The sequence below is a fragment of the Mya arenaria genome, chromosome 2 (assembly GCF_026914265.1).
Source record: "Mya arenaria isolate MELC-2E11 chromosome 2, ASM2691426v1".
NCBI classification, from domain to species: Eukaryota; Metazoa; Mollusca; class Bivalvia; order Myida; family Myidae; genus Mya; species Mya arenaria.
Genome location: NC_069123.1, coordinates 32031341 through 32049343, shown reverse-complemented (window position 1 = coordinate 32049343; position 18003 = coordinate 32031341). Strand labels below are relative to the sequence as shown.

At 31.9% G+C, this 18003-nt stretch overlaps 1 protein-coding gene across 5 annotated transcripts in view; it reads left to right on the top strand.

Annotated features, from left to right (window-relative positions):
- Nucleotides 1-17050, top strand: part of LOC128208849 (cyclin-dependent kinase-like 2) — a 67610-nt gene extending 50560 nt beyond the window's left edge. For 3 of the 5 annotated variants that reach the window (XM_052912529.1, XM_052912512.1, XM_052912492.1), the window contains one exon: nucleotides 7322-7440. In XM_052912529.1, coding sequence (XP_052768489.1) covers nucleotides 7322-7426 — 105 coding nt within the window. In that variant the 3' untranslated portion in view covers nucleotides 7427-7440. Of the gene's footprint in view, nucleotides 1-7321; nucleotides 7441-10312 lie in introns of those variants that run through there. The other 2 variants (XM_052912521.1, XM_052912502.1) reach the window with 1 other exon arrangement.
- The last annotated feature ends 953 nt before the right edge of the window (nucleotides 17051-18003 follow it).

The window sequence follows — 18003 nt, the reverse complement described above, 5'->3', positions numbered from 1 at the left end:
TAAAAAATATATATTTTTTTTTTAAATTGTGTCCCCACATATTTATTGGCTGCGTAGAATTTCTTTTGTAAGCTTCCAAATTTTTCCCTATTTCCGGAATTTCTTTTACCTAGAACATAAATCTGCAAAGTAGACTTCACATTTTTATTGAAGGTATTTCCATGCTATGCAATCTTCGCGAGCAAAATTTCAGAGAATATCTGCCGCTGTGTCCTCAAAAATCAGTTTGGGTAACCACAAACAGCTGATATTTGTTTACAGTTTTTTTTGTCGGGAATATTTTGCAGGATGAACCATTTTTATTTTTTTCCGTTATTAATTTTCCGTTTACTTTCAGTTTTCGTAATGTAAAATAGATGTTTTATGTGAAAATATTAAGTGTCATATTCAATTGATTATAGTCTTCAGTAAACAACAGCAGTTTCACAGCGTCCACGAAAATAATTATTTAAGTGTACTTTAAGTTATTCAATGTTTGGTACTTTAAATTGAGTGTTAAATCATAACTTTATGATAATGATTTTGAGTGCAAACATATCTTCAAATACACGGACACACGAGTAACAACCACTTAAAACATGTTTTCGTGAGTTTTTTTTTTAAATTTTCAAATGCACTTCTCAGTACTCATATACTCATAAGTGTTATAAGCAGATGAATAAGGAGGATAAGCTTGTAAATGTTTTAAAAATAGTCTGTATACACACATAATTATAGTGTATAATAACATCAGTGGAGGCAGAAAATTAAACCTTTTATCAGTCATTTGACGGATTTAATTTTCTCATTTTTTGGTCTTATTGCACTGATTTTCTAAATTGAAAAGGCACAGGCAGTAAAATAAAATTTGAAAAAAAAATCACTGATCAATTAGTATTAAAGTGGTCTGTTGTTGGTCTGTCTGTTTATCCACCAATTGCACTTAATATTATGCCCGGTGCAACATTTGGAGATTTGTTTGATACTGCTTCAATTATATTGCCCCAAGATTCAATCCATTATGGAGTGCCATTAAAAAAAAAAATTCTCTGTGTTAATAACATTTCCATCTTCACGTCAAAGAAACAACAATTTTATCATGGGATTAAAGTGGTTCAAATTTAGACCTGACCCAATATTTGGAAAAGCTCCGGACAATGTTTCAATAAAGAGCAGACGGGCGGGCGAGCGTTAACAATTCTGTGTTAAAGTTTTCATTTTATGTAATAAAATCAAGAGTTTTTATCCAATGATTATCAAACTTGGTCAGACTATTTGTCGGCATATTATCTTGAATATATATGAATATGGGTCATCTCTGGTCAAAAACTAGGTCACTAGTTCAAATCTTTAGAAGAAATATTTCACGGTAATAAATTCAACAATTTTTATCAAATCTTGATGAAACATGGTCAGAATGCTTGTCTTTATTATATCTTGCATATTTTTTTCATATGGATCATCCCGGGTCAAAATCTAGGTCACTAGGTCACTTAGGAAAAATATTTCCACGTCATAAATTCAACATTTTTTTTCATATCTTGATGAAACTTGGTCAGAATATTTGTCTGCATATTATCTTGCTTATTTTTTATAGGTCATCCTGGGTCAAATTCTAGGTCACTAAGTCAACTCTTAGAAAAATCTTTGAACGTCATAAATTCAACAATTTTTGTCAAATCTTTATGTTACTTGGTCAGAATATTTGTCTGCATATTATCCTGAAAGTTCTTTAATATGGGTCATCCCCGGTCAAAATATAGGTCACAAGGTCAAATCTTAAGAGAAAGAATTCCAGTCATAAAAATTCATTAATTTTTGTCAAACCTTTATGAAACTTGGTCAGAATATTTGTCTACATGTTGTCTTAAACGTTTGTGAATATGGGTCACCTCAGATCAAAAACTAGGTCACTAGGTCAAATCTTAGGAAATATTTTCCCGATGTCATAAAAAAATTCTGTGCTTACCAAACCTATCAATATCAGTCAACAACTAAATTCAATTGCTAACTTTAAAAATATTTGTATACATGAAATCTTTTATGATATAGTGTGTCATCTCGGGTCAAAAACTAGGTCTCTGGGACAGATCTTATTGGAATAGCTGATGTATTTATAAAATGTTCATTTTTCCTCACACAAATGGAATAGTTTCTGTTGATCAGGTTATTTGTATGAACAATATCTCCGATAAGTATAAATATGGGTCTTTTTGGTTAAAAATACTAGGTCACTAGCTCAAATCCTAGGTTTGCAAAATTGCATCGTCAAATAAAAAATCCGGCTTTAATGTGTTGCCGCAATTATTTGGCGTCTTGTTCATGTAATACAATCATTTATAACTAAGAACCTTTTTTTGCAATTAAAAAGCATTTCTTGGCATAATTGTATGATATATTTGTTTTGAAATATACATTTTTTTGGGGGCTTTTTGCTTTCACCTGCCTCTGAGATTTGCCTTTGAATCGCTTGCTTCTTTTTTTCTGGAAAAATCTGTAGAACAAATGATCAACTTGGTGTGGCCTAACGTAGATCACAAATATATAGAATTTCTTGTCACTGTTCCTTAACATTGCAATGAATTTGACCTTGAACTTCGTTGCAAAACCCGATCTGGGGTGGTATTCAATATTGGTCTGAACTGAATCTAAGAATGATGTAGCTAATCGGATTACTTGTTATTAATAACTGACCAATAGAATGAATGAAGTCAATGATGTATGACCGTAAGATTAACTGGAGTTGCATATTGAATACCATCCCAGGGGTGGTAATCAATATCGGTCTTAAATGAATCTAAGAACGATGTAGCTAATCTGATTGCTCGATATAAATAACGACCTATACGGTGAATGGAGTCAATGATGTACATGTATGACCCTAAGATTAAATTAAGTTGAATATTGAATACCACCCCAGCTGTCAATAGAGCAGATATTTGTTATTTAGTTTTTTGATGCTGTGGTAATACATTGTTTATACAGGGCAATGACAATGTTAACTATAGCTTGATGGCTGATGCAGCCTCTAATTGCTTGGAATAAGTTGACAGGATCACAATAACTTTCAAAATATGTTTATGACAAGTCAATAAATGATTTATGTTACAGTGATATTGGCAGAGATGAGGGCTTAGAAATAATCATGTTCATCTATCTAATGTTCACACTTAAACACAGTATTGTTAGACTATATTGTGATGGACACAGAAGTGGGAACATTATGCTTGCATCTATCAATATTTATTATGTGAAATGTGCAATGTTTATAAACCGAAGCTCAGTCATACACTGCATAGTGTTTAATGTCATGCCTCTGCGATCACCTTAGTCGGTAATTGTTCTTATTTAGAAATGGGTTATTAAGAAGCTCAGGCATTTGCGCTGGCTAGAATAGAGGCATTTCACGCTAAACACTAAGCAAGGTAGCATTTATTTTTAGTGTTCTTAAAAATTAAGTTGGCGCACGGCTGTGAAGGTCTGCCAACTTAATTGTTATGAAGACCAAAAATAAACTTTAACTTTTACTTGATTGATAAAATGTTCTCATTGGTCTAATTGATACAGACGCTTCTATCGATGTTTGCTTTCATTTGACATTTTATTAACGTATTTGATTGGTTCAATGAAAACATTTTCTTGTTGAGGAGAAGTTGGGTGGGCAAGATGATCGGAGGTGTTAAAAAAATGGAGAATATCTCAGCAGTTAATGTAGAACCTATGTCATTTTTCAGAACAACAAGGTGTTTGGTCTAATGTGAACATTTGTCAAGTTCTTTTTTATGGATAAAAATGTGACGTTCATATTGTATAACATGCAAGGAGTTTTGATGTCATTGTTTATTTCAATATTGCGCTCTGATTGGATTAGTGCAACTTTATTTAACCAATGATATATGACGTTACAAAAATCAGCTATTCTTCCATACAAATTTTAATTGTTCATTAAATGTCTTTAAGAGGAAATACTCAATTGCAGAAGATACTGTTAATTTTTAATCATTATGGATAATGATTTAAAATGAAAAAATATAAGTATTGATCGCCTTTTTTCTTGCTCTATGCTGTATGAATGCAGAAGGGCAAGAAAGCAAATGAGCGAGTGCTCGTTAGTCAATTACTTGCGTGCCCTACTGCGTTCATACAGCATACACGCAAGAATAAAGGCGATCAATTCTTAAATAATTCTACATTTTTGTGTCAACCACAATTATGATATAATATTTGCCAAAACTTAGCCAATACTGCTCGTCCGTGTTTTTTATTATATACATGTATGTACAACCTCTTATTCCTTTTGCAATTCACCTATTTTTGTGCAATGTTAACTAAATATTTACCGTAATTGTCCTTTAATTCTCCCTAGTCCCGCATTTTACCCATTCTCCAAAAATTTCATGGTTTTGTTACAGTAAGTATACCCTTCATTGTTCGTACGTATGTCCGTCTGTGAGTATAGCACCACGTTATGTATGCATCTGGGTATTGAGTATTGATGCTAATACTATTCTTGTATTCATCTCTTTAAAGACGGTCAGCTTTTATCAAGTGTAAGTTATTTTGCTCAAGGTTTTTCTTTGAATCTTAATTTATTCACTTATTGTCAAATTTGCTGTTTTGATGTTTCGGCACATGACAGACACAGATTTGTGGGTTATTTCTTTAAAATTTTACAGCACTTTTATTAATTTTTTCTGCTGATCTCTTTTATCAGTGTGTGTATTCCATGTGATAAATTACGTCACAAATGCTACGTAGGATGGCAATGATGTTTCAAATAAAGACTAGAACAAAGATAACTATTATTTTTCCTTCACCATTTTAAATTAAACAAAGGGCAAAAGAGCCCTACCTTCATTTTATTACCAAAGTTTTATTAGGTGATTAGTTTCCTGAAAAACATGGACAAACCTGTTTTCAAAATAATGTTTTGACAGTGCTCCATCAGGCGACGGTTTTGTGAAAAGGTTTGTCAACGTGTTTTAAGAATCTTAACTCTCAATCAAGCTCTGGTAAAAGGCTGAAAGGGCGGCTGTTTTAGCAGCGTATACTGCACTGTTTCATTTGAAATGGTGAAGAAAAAGTAAAGTTAATTCTTTGTTCAAAGTCTTCATGGGAAGCAAAACTTTGACTTCTGCGGAGGCTTTTTTGATGTTATTTATCAGTGGCATACATACACTGTTGATTCATGTCTAGTAAACAAATCAGGATGATTAGAACCTGCAGAATATGAAATATCAAATCATGAAATAGATAAATAAAGAAAAAATAATATATTTTCAATGAAATGTATGAATCACATTGTTATATGATCTCAGATCATTTTTTTTAAAATTCAAATTATCTAGAAAATGTTAAATTAATCATTCATGATTTTCACAGACACTGTTGAAATATAATTTGTTATTCTAGCTTGAATCTGATGAATATGTTTGCATCATTTAAGCTGCTTTTTTGTATTGGAATATAAAACAGATACGGTTAAATTTGTTATAACTAATGATGACGAACTATAATGATAATGAAAATCAGAATTTGAAAACAAAAGGATTCAATATTCTGTCGGCAGCGGGGTCCATATCCATTACACGGTGGTTGACAGATATATTTTGTATTTAACATATAATGATTTCAACTCATTAATTTTTCATGTGATCAAGATTTTTACAGCAAATTGCCCAGGGGTATCATTTCTGTTATGACATTACTGAGACTGTTATTACCAGGGCTTCTAAAAACCGGCAATTTGCCGGTCTGGACCGATTTTGACCAAGCCAGACCGATTTCAGTTTCAAAAAGTGTAAAAAAAATCGGTCCTAAATTTTGTCATTTTTTTTTATGATTTCGGTCCAAAATGACTAGGCCAGTAAAAGTTGCAAAAATTGTAATACACAAATATTCATGGGTCATTCACACATTCAAAACTACCTCCAATAGGTCATAAAAGTGTCTTAGTTACCATGTGACTAATGCGCCCAGCTGTTTTTTCCGCTACACTGATCACTCTATAGCCTATCTGTTAATTAGCAGACGCTATCACGTGTATTGGTAGGTCATAGAAGACACAATTAAACAAACTATCTGTTAATTGTGTGCTTGCAGCTATCCTGATTAAGTGATAAAATCGGTCCATATTTTCACATGGCAATATGAATATGCTATGTCGTCGTCGATCATTACACGATTTATCCGTTTGTTGATTACCAAACTGTTAAATTTAAATTGTTCTTTTAAATGTGCATATGTCATTGTTAATCCGAAACTAGTTATATATAGGATATTAACAGCGACACGCTTGATTAACTACATAGTCTGGAAGCTGAGTGCGCCGCTTACGTCATTTTAATTCGCATTAATGAAAAAATCGTTGTCGATATCACACTTTAATAGCTTGAAGCCCCGAATATAAATCTACATATATATTATTTTGCAAGAGTATCAGTTGAATGTTGACCCATTGAAGATGCATTAAGCAATTAATCATAATACTGTTTCACTTTTTGTCGTCTGACCGCTTTTCGACAGCCACAGTTATTTACGATCGCAGTCGTTCTTTTTAGAAACGCCGCAGAACTCGATGAGAATCTCATTTGAATTAAGCTTGTATCAATGACTATCTGAATCGGCTACGCGGCTCTAGAACCCTCTTAGGAATTGCGACATCGCGTAGATTGTCGCCGGGTCCGGACCGATTGAGGTTCCAAAGTTTTAGAAGCCCTGGTTATTACCCCTTTTGGGTATGTGGTACCTAACTGGACTTTTAATTGTACTTGGGTTTTCAAGGGGGATAAACATGGTACGCAGATACTTAAATATTGTCATTATTTTGTAAATAGCCTCTTGAAATGGTGAATTATATTACTTGTTACGCATATAATGAAGTCTTTTATACACAGGGGGTAGGGGATCAAACCATTACTCCACATCAAAATGAATGAATATGTCTCCTTTGTCCATGTGAAGCGATAGTTTTTTGTTAGCAAGACTTAACCATCTTTGATGACTTTGTGGTCAAATTCAAACTTAAATTGTTATTTATTTATTGGCATTTGTTATATAATAATAATAGTCATTAATTATAATGCCTTTTTATCCAAAGAATTCGAACAGTATTGCAGTATCACAAAATACAGGGCATATTTACTTGATGGGCAGTTCTAATATTATGAGATTGATAATGACTATTCTTTTCCACTACGTCAAAACATCAAGAAATTTCCTAAAATCCTTGCTTTCAATGTTGTATCTGTATAACCAATGGATTGTATGTAGTAAGGACAATCTTACCAGCGTCCCTTGCTTTTTGTAATGGCTGTTACATATTTAGTCTTATATAAACAAGTTTCAGCGGAGAAGTCAGAGTTTTAAAGCAGGGACGGTTGTTTATCGATATCTCGACAATCGACCCAAAACTTGGCTCAGTAGAAATCTTCCCAACTTCTACTGAGTTTTTTCCCTTGCAAGACACAAACAAAAACAAAATGTTGGTAATAGTTGTGTGTAACCTTTGGGTACTAAACTGATAATATTTTAGACATAATCATATATTAATGTTTATTTAATCAGTGTACGTTTTTCAATGATTTTAATTCTCAAATTAATGCAAAGATAACTAAACAAAGCATGTAATTGGACAAAGTCACTTTTGGCATCTCATCTGTATCTTTAATATTACTATAATATAAAAGCCTATCCTTATATAAGACTCCACTAACTGTAGATACATGTAGATCTATGGCCAGCCCCACAGCTGTGTGCCAATCCCACATATGTGGTCAACATTGTATTTACAGTCTATATTGAAGGGACGGGGTGGATGTTTGCTTTCGGTGGTGTGGGTGGGGGAATAGGCGGGAGTTTGCTGCAGCAGCAACCACCTGATAATGTTATATAACAATCATTTAATGTAAATAATACCAAAAATTCTTTTAAATACTTATTATACTTTCAACCTATCAAGCTGATTATGTCAACACAATACGTCTTTTGCACGTGTTCTTCAGCTCAATACTTCCTTTTGCGTAACTTGAAAAATTTGAGGTATTTAAATTTGTTAAACATTACTATGGTAACTGGAGAGAAAAATCTATAATGCTTACTTAGCATTACTTAGCATTGTTTATCAGAAAATGTCATATTAAGATAAGTGATGTCATGTTTAACCACAGTTGTGGGATGAATTGGCTGCGTTTTAGGGAAATAGCCATGTTGGCCATAGCAACAGGATTTAGCCAGGGAAATGGGTTGCAGTGCTGGGCGAATGCGGTGGTTTTGTCTTCGCACCAATAATAGCAGGGAATGGGCCTTACCTAGCATCCCTGGGGTGAGGGGGCATTTGGCAGGGATTTTACCAGCAGTTTTACCCTGTAGGGCGGGGATTTTATCGGGGCTTGGCTTGACTGAAAGTCAAAGTCCCCACTATTCCCCAGACCTGAGGGGGCGGTGTTTACAATTGACTGGTGCATTATTGGCCATGTTTATGGGATTTGGCCATTTTTGAAGGATTATTGTCCATGTTATGGGATTTGTCCATGTTTATGAGATTTGGTCATTTTATTGGGATTATCGACTATCACTTTAAAGGGATTTTGCATGTTTTTGAGATTTGGCCATGCTTATGGGATTATTGGCCACGTTTAAAGGATTATTTACCATGATGATGGGGTTTTGTCATGTTTATGGGATTTGTCCATGTTTAAGGGATTAGGCCATGTTTAAGGGATTAGGCCATGTTAATTGAATTTGTTTATGTTTATTGGATTTGGCCATACAGTTTATGAGATTATTGGCCATGTTTTGGGGATTTGACCATGTTTAAGGAATTTGGCCAATTTGTGTGGCTGGCTATACATATGAGTCTTATATATATATATATATATATATATATGTATTTAATAACTAGAAAATTGATGGAGAGATAGCAAAGCCTCTTATAACTTCAAATTAACCATGACCCTGTAATTAGTAAAACCTAATTGCTTGTAAAAGAAAATCGTACTGATGTTGCTGAAAAGTATATAACATTTAATTAGATAAGTATAATTATTACATATATTTAATAGTGGTTTGTAAATGAAGCCGTACCATTTTCTTAGTAAAAATATCTGTATTACGATATTATTTTACTTTGCTAATATGACATTTTTATAGCTATCTTGTTTTCATGACGTACATTCTAATTGTAATAATAATGATTTCAATATTATTAGTTATAATGACATGAATCGTATGAGAAAAATGAAAACATCTGTCATCCGCGAGATGTCCATATTATTAGACTTATTTGTAATTAGTGTCTCGTAGGTTTATATTGCATTTTTATGTCAATATTACCTCAATGTGTCACTTTTCTATCAGCTATTACTTAGCAACCATTAAATCTATTAACATGAAACTTGGCCAAATAAAAGTTTATATATCTGTGGTCACATATTGCTTTCTAAGCTTATTGATTTAATTTATTACAAATTTATGTTTACGGCTAGTGGCATTCTCGACTAGAAAGACCTTCGGTGACATTTCAAAATCAATATTTCATTATTTCTTTTTTCACAAATTCATTATTTCAACCTTACGAATTCATGATTTCACAAATTTTCCACTTCATGATTTGAACTTCATATTTTCTTGATTTCAATTTAAGGTTTCACGAATTCAAATTTTCACGATTTCAATTTCACGAATTCATGATTATAACATTATGAATTCATGAGATTGTGAAGTTTAAATTGTGAAATTAAGATAACGTGAAGTTAAATCATGAATTTGTAAAGTTGAAATCGCAAAATATATAAAGCGGTAAATAATAAAATATTGAATTTGAAATTTCACCACCGGCAATTTGTACTTGACTGTGTGATGCAATTGCTGTTATAGTCAATAAATAGTTCAGTCAAACCAAGACTGCTTTTTTTTTTTTTGAATGTATTTTAAGGTACTTGATGTACAAATAAGATTTTATTGAGCCATATTTGCGATAATATTAAAGGTTGATATCTATAATTTGGTATCATTTGAAAGGGTTTCGCTTACTGATTTCTTTTATAAAAAAAATGACCAAAAATACATTGCGAAACAAGTTATGGCAGCTTATATTTACGTTCATTATTTCAACTGCAACCTGACATGGAACAATCTATTTTGTGGTCTTTCATGGCCATAAATGTGTACTTGTTTTGTTGTTTTTTTCTATGTATTTTTTACAACTTTTTGCTTTACACGACAAACCCTTTGACATGATACACAAACTTTATAGTGTCACCTGACCAGAATTCCTTTAACTTCCCTTGAATCACTGTAACTATGAAATTTATTTCTCCGATTTGTTTTGCAGGTGGAAACCCACACTTCAGAAAAAAGCAACGAGAACAACTTACCCTCAGTATGATGACACGTCTGCTTCCTCCCGGTCTGAGGCGGGAGTTACCATGACATCAAAGGAACTGGAAGTAGATTTTTCACCACAGGAAGTGATGTCAATAGAACAGGAAATGATGTCATTGCAAGGAGAGGAAGTGACATCGCAAAAACGGAAATCTGAGAAATCCGATAGAGAACTGCACTATATTGTTCCAACATTAGCGGTCTTTAAGCTATGAGTTCAATGGTGCCTGATTTGATAATTATTAAAGTTTAGATGGCTTGAACATTCAAAGGCTTGTCAAGGCATGAGTGATTTCCAATTTAAGTCTCTTCCTGGCATGTTTAAAACTCCCAGCAACACCATAAAAAAGGGATAATACCAATACAGCTCCATATTAATTGTTTCAAAAGGAGCATACCCTATTTGACTGTAATTCGTTCAATGTGAATTTCTTGAATCTTATTTGTTTTTCGAGGAAGTAGGTGTACACTAGAATTATGTATGAAAATAAAAACATTGTATTTTCGAATTATAAGTCATTGAAGATTTGACTTATTGGACTCAGTCAAGAAGATAATGGTATGATAATGAAGTATGCCATTTCATATGTGTTAATAAAAAAGTACATTAAAGGGTTTCGTTCACAGCTTTTATATTAGGGACAATTTTTTAAAGACTTTGATGATTCACAAACACCAAACTTTAACTTGCAGATAGGGAGGGGAACTAAGACATGTGTTTGTATAAAACAATGTGATGCTTTTATCTTAAAGCTGCACTCTCACACATTTACCATTTTTACAACTGTTTTATTTTTTGTCATGGAAAGAGCAAATTTTTGCGTAAATATCTGCAAACCAATGATATAAGATTGCTGACAAAAGATCCGATTCCAGATTTTCTTATTTCCGTTTGAAAATTAATGTTTTATGGCTTAAACCGTTACTAACGGTTTAAGAAAAATGCATAAAACATCAATTTTTGAACTTTAATATAAAAATCTGCGATCTAATTTTTGTCAGTAGTCTTTTATAACTGGTGTTCATCGATTTCCGCAAAAATTTGGCTTGTTTCAAGACAAAAAATAGAAAAGTTGTCAAAACGTTCAATCTGTGAGAGTGCAACTTTAATGTTTTACCTTCTTAAAATAAAGTTATTATTATTATTATCATTATTGTACCAGAAGCCTAAAAATGTTCAATTAAAACATTACAAATGCTTTCGGCAAAATATAGCATTTTATGTCATTTTTTTCGAAATCTGATAAAAAATAGACCTGTTAATTGAACTTGCGGTAATGCTTTGTCATCGTTGCAAGTATTTTATTCACGTTTCATACTATATATATTGTTCGATGTCTGAACCATAATGAATCCCTTTTTTTTATTTTACTGTTATGGTGTTTTTTTACCATTTATTATATAAGTGTGCATTTGACCTTGAGAGTTGCATTTTAGAATTGCATTTATTTTGTTTTTCCTTAATAAGAGATTTGTTAGATATTTTGAATATCTCACCCCGAAAATACTTGACACAAAAAAAATGAAACTTTTCAAGATATTCAAACTACACTTGGTATAAATGTGTGTCGACAATACGCTCCTGTAAAGCAATAAAGCAAGCCCCATAACTCTGGCCTCAATAAGAGATTTGTTGATTTTTTTGTTATCTTCAAAAAATACTTTAAACAAAAAAATAAACCTTCAAGATATTCGTACAAACACGTTGTTGCCAGAGACAATACGCTCATGTATAATAAGGCCCATAACTCTGGCCTTAGCAATTCTTGAGTTATGTCCCTTATTCAACTGAAAACAACAGGCAAGCGCTGGTGTTCCCTTTTCACATCTCTAGTATTACAAGTATTTGTTTTATGCTTTCATTCAGTATTAAATTATGAAGAAATCCATGAAAAAAGTAATTTTCAAAAATTATCGTTTTTGCATGGAAATTGTGAAAAATTGTTTTTTTATGTTTATTAGATATGAAATTAAAAGAAAGACAGGGTTTTCTAGCATAAAAACGAATACAAGAAAATATTATTGTCTGTAGCATAATAACCAATGATCAGTATTGTGATTTTTCTTGTCGTGCAATGATCATTTTTGGTAGAGTCATTGTGTTTTATTTTGCTTAGAATCATATTGAATAGAATTGAGTTACATAAATTTAGTGAAAGAAAATTCATAGTGTGCCAATTTATTATTATAACAAAACTTTTAATGAGTACTTAGGCACGTGTGCATGATCTAAATCACGAGGCTTGCGTGTAACGTTACTGTTTTTTCATGGACACAAGCATGTTGTCATGGACAAAGTTTAAAAAAATAGTGTGCAGTAAAAAAAAATAGTGTGCGGTATAATTGAATATTATTGTAATTTATCCGCAGGGTAGTTATGTAATGGTTACTCCTATTCAACTTGTAACCACTCCGATATTTGAGTTAATGTCTACACCTAATAAAATACTCTCGCACATGGTACATATGCATTTTACAAAATGTTAATGTGCTTTAATTTGTGTATATGTTAAAGAACAGGTTTAATGATTATTGAAAATGTTTTATTGTTGATTCTTTTATTCAATTAAATGTTTCAAATTATATCTGGAGAGCAGTAACTGTTGCAATGTAATTGTTTTAAGAATTATATATAGTAGTTTAAATCTATTTTTATGTATATAAGTTAGAGTAAACATTCAATTTATTAAAGCAATATTTAGTACATTAGTTATGACTTGTGTTTAAAATACTGCAGTGACTATCGATGTGTGTGTAGGGTTTATATATATATATATAACTAAATCATTTTCCTTATTTTACTATTGCACTTGTCATATGAAATAATTTCCTTATAATGTAAAAAAATATATGTTCACAGCCTTGAATAAAATTTCATGCTTTAATGTTAAACAAACAATTATAAATGTCTTTTAATTTGATTACAAGATTGTAAGAATTGTATGAATTGACTTATGAATACTGGCCCCAATTTCTTGAAACTTCTTAAGCTTAACAGGCTTAAGTCGCATATTTCAATTAGCCAAAATACACACTAATAATGGATTTTGATAAATGAAAAATGTTTTTTTTTTCTAATTAGCATACAGATTTTTCTTATATAATTTATAAAAACTCTTAAAGAAGTAAATACAGTGCATATAGAACAACAAAAATAGTGAGTTTAGGTTAATCCTGTTATAAGGGACTTAAGAAGTTTCGAGAAATTGGGACCTGATCCTGTAGTCTTACCTAAACCATATTTTACCCTAATGGAGTCAAATTGACTTGCACACATTTGAAACATGTTTGTTCATATAAGGAGTGAAATGTGTAAGATTACAATCACCTAATGTTACCGAACCAATAAAGGCTCGCCCGCTTGGTCTTGATTCTTTGCATTATTATATACCGAACATGAGCAAAAGTTATCATCCTTTAAAGGGGCTTGACACCATATGACACAATTGCAAGAAAAAAAGAAAATTGTCAGAACCTAACATCAAATTGACATTATTGTGTACAATGCATTGAATCTTATTTACTGATGTATCACATCTCTTACGACACATGCATCTTTCACAGTTTTAGCGCATTTTTCCAATTCAAAATTTACTAGGGTTGTCTACCACATAAATCCCAACGTAGGTATATTTATCTGTACTCATAAAATTTTAAAAGGGGAAAAACATATGACACAGCAACATGTTGTTGTGTTTATGATTTTAACCATGTAAAATGATGTATTGATTTTTAACCACCTGGTGTCTAGCCCCTTTAAGAACTGGCTCTACCATGGTTTGTCTCTCATTATACATGTATAATACTAATATATATATATATATCTTGGTGCCTTTATCTTTAACATGTGATATCTTGTACATACCACTGTATATCGTTGTTTTCCATTGAAAACCTGAGGCCCCTATTTCTTGAACAATCTTAAGACCCTTATTAATCAGGATCAACCATAGCACACTGTTTTTGTTTTGGTATTATTTGTGAAATATATTCATTTCAAGGGCTCTCAGACTTTTAAGGAAATTAAGTCGAAGACAACTGTAATTTACCATTTTCTGTTTGTTTTAATCATTTTAAGTTAAAAATATATTTAATTGAAATAAGATAGTAATTGACATAAGCTTCTAAGAGTGTTCAAGGAATTCGGACTGGAAGGGCTCAACAGCCTTCTAATTTCATATGCTGAAGTCAATAATGGATGATGTGTTGTTGTGTTACCATTGAGAGCCAGAAAGGCTTATCAGCCATCTTATTTTATATGCTGAAATTCTGTTTTGGCAGTCAATTTGGATGATGTGTTGGTGTTTACCATTTAGAGCCAGAAAGGCCTATCAGCCGTCTTGTTTCACATGCTGAAAAGCTGTTTTGGCAATCTGAATGGATGATGTGTTTTTTGTTGACCATTGCATTACAAATATTCCTTAAAAAAGATGTTTGTTTATTTATACAAGTAGCCTACTTCAACTGGGATCAGTATTTTAATGTAACATACTCAGTAAATATGTGTACATACAATTATATCATTTTGTTTTTGTTTTGAATACTGCATTCTCAATTTGAAGTGATATATCTTCTGTGATTTTTGCAATATTGATTCAAAATGCCTATTATTAATAAAAAATCATTAGTGTATGCTTGTCTATAGTTTATAAAGATTTATCAGTGAAATGAAAATTATGGTTAACCTTTTCACTGTTTAGAAATTAAGCCCACTCTTATGTCCAAATCCAGTTCGCACTGGAGCACTGGGATTCATTTTCCTTATAATGTTTGCATACAATTCAGCTTTTACATTCAACATTTAGGCATATATCTTGATTGCTATCTTACTCAGAAACAGACAATTGTTCTCTGTTTATTGCCGTGCACTAAATGATTAAGCCTCTTACATTATGACAAATTGTGCAAAAAGATTGAAAACCACTTTAAAAGATAGCCAGATTTTGTCTATTTAAATGTTGTGTGCATTTTAGCCTTTCTAATAAAAGGTCTCTGAGTTCCAGATATTATACTAAGGAAACTCTGCAAATACGATTAAACATACAAAGGCTTTAAGATGGTTCTGCAAGTATTATAAAGCATACAGTTGACTTTTGGCTGATCGTTCAGAACTTTGCTAAAGTTAACAACTTGATTAACAATATTCTTGTTAACTTTTATATGTGGAATAGTTGATGTCATCACAAATTTAAATATTAACAAGTTCAGCTCAAACAGATAGTGTATCCATTCAACTTTCAGAGCAGTAGTGATTTTGAAGTTTACAATGATGAAGTTAATGTTGTTAACTATTGCAAAGTTCAGAATATTCAGCCCATTATCAGCTGTTGCCCTAACAAAATCCTATGTAATAGTTAGTAACTGCTCCCACAACCCATGTTATTTCAATCATGAGGGTAGTGATTGACTTGACTGTTTGATACCATGTTGTCAAGGACAACGTTCAATAACCAGCCTGTAGTATAAGTGAATAACACTGTTAATTATCTGCTGGCTAGTTATTGAACGAGTATTTTTAACTCTGCCATGTTGTTACTCTACTGAAATGGGAGTTGATGTAAAGATAAAAACAAGGAAAACTCTTTCAGACATGGTACAATACCCTGTTATTATGCAAAGTTAATACTTTAAAATGTTTTATTATGGCTATTTTACCTGTAATCCTTCAAGGATTATATTTTTAGTTCATTGTGCCAAATGCAGACGATTGTTTTTAAATGCTGCAAACTTTAGAAAATTAGTGAAAATGACATAACAGTCAAAACTGGTTGGCTTGATATTGCTTGGCTCGATTTCCTGGTTGGCTTAAACTTGATATAAAGGACCGATTTTTTTTTTTTAAATGCAAGGCTTGAAGTATTGTGGCCGGTCCCTGGGATATCGAGCCAACAGTTTGGGCTGTATTTAAAATGGAAGATTCCGAGAACGACAAATTGGCTTTGCTCTTACATATACATGTATTTTCATAAAATTAATCCCAAATATAGATCTAAAGAAAGTTAATAAAAGTCTTGCCAGTATCACAGACCATAGTGCCATTGCAGTTAATTAATACTTTTTTTTGGCAATTTATTATGTGACTAACTTCAGAAAATGTGTAATTAAAAATTGTTCCCCAAATCATTCTTGTTTCAGATTTTTGATCTTGGATTTAAGGTTCTTTGTTGTATTAATATTTATTTGTGTATAATTTTATATTTCCATTTGTAATTTGCTTAAGTGTTATTATGTGTACATGTTGAAATGATATCTTGTTGATTATTTATAAATAGCATATTTCTTTGATATCCTTGTGTTTATGCAGAGTTCAGGGGCCGCGTAAATAAAACTTCTTAAGTAATTTCCTGACTTAAGTCAATTTCCTAAGTAAAATATCTCACCGATCATATGATATTGTTACTTTATAATATCTAAAATGCTGTATTTTCTTTAAATTTATGCAACAGACATACTTTTATGTTAAAAACACTCAAACTCTTCCTTAAACATCAATATGAAAATTTAAGGAATTTGACTTAAGTTAAGAAATTGCTTAAGATGTTTTATGAATTTCGGCTCTGTTTATTACCATTTCTATACTTGTTGTTCAAAACTCTTTGTAACTGTTGAATGCTCAAATTTGTTTGTTAGATTATTATGTAAAATAATTGTCATTTGTTTTATTGTCTAAAACAAATTTTGAACATTCTTTTTGTGTTATTATCTTTAAGCCCTGCTTATTATCTGAATAAATAGATAAATACAAAAAAAAATAATAGATAAATACAAAAAAAAATCCCTAATTTTTTGGGCTATCTATTTTTTTGTAAAGAATACTAGTCAAGAATGCGGGTGAAACAACCCCTCCTCCCGGAGTCCTGAAAACCAACAACAGGGGTGGATCCAAGATTTGACCTCAAAGGGGGCGTAACTTAGGGGCTTAACCTTTTGACTTGGTTGGAAGTGTAATGGCCTTGGGGTTTGGGGGTACTCTCACGGCAAATTTTAACAATTTCTAGTCTAAAATGATTCATTATGGTCGTGTTATATTGCTTTTACTTTTTCTCCCATATTTTAAAATAATATGTAAACTTGGATCCGCTAGTGTACTATTTTTCTTTGCAAGTCCAAAATGCTGCCTTAATTTTCCCCCTTAGTCCTGAGACCTGGGCCCAATTTCTCAAAATTTCTTAAGTTGCTTATAACAGGATTAAGCTAAGATAATTTGCATATTATTAATTTCTTTAAGAACTTTTATTCTTTAGATAGGAATTAAATTTATGATTATCACAATAAACCATTTTCCTTTCATAAAAGTTCAATTTAAGTATGTATTTTAGCTAATTGAAATATGCTACTTAAGCTGTTTAAGCTTCAGAAGTTTCAAGAAATCGGGGCCTGTTTGAGCAGTTGAAAAAAAAGAGAAAAAAAAGAGGTATACATCTTAAAAATAAAGGTTTGATACCATTATAACATCTGACAAAAAATACAAGGATAATTTCCTTGCATCCATCTGCGCATAGTCTTCACAGACACTGGGGTGTAGAGTAGCTTATCTTTCATGTACTCTTTTGAGGGCAGGGGGTTCTCTCGGGGAAAATTCGTAAAAAAAACAATGAGTAAAATTAATTGAAATCATTTAAGCCACAGTGACATATTCAG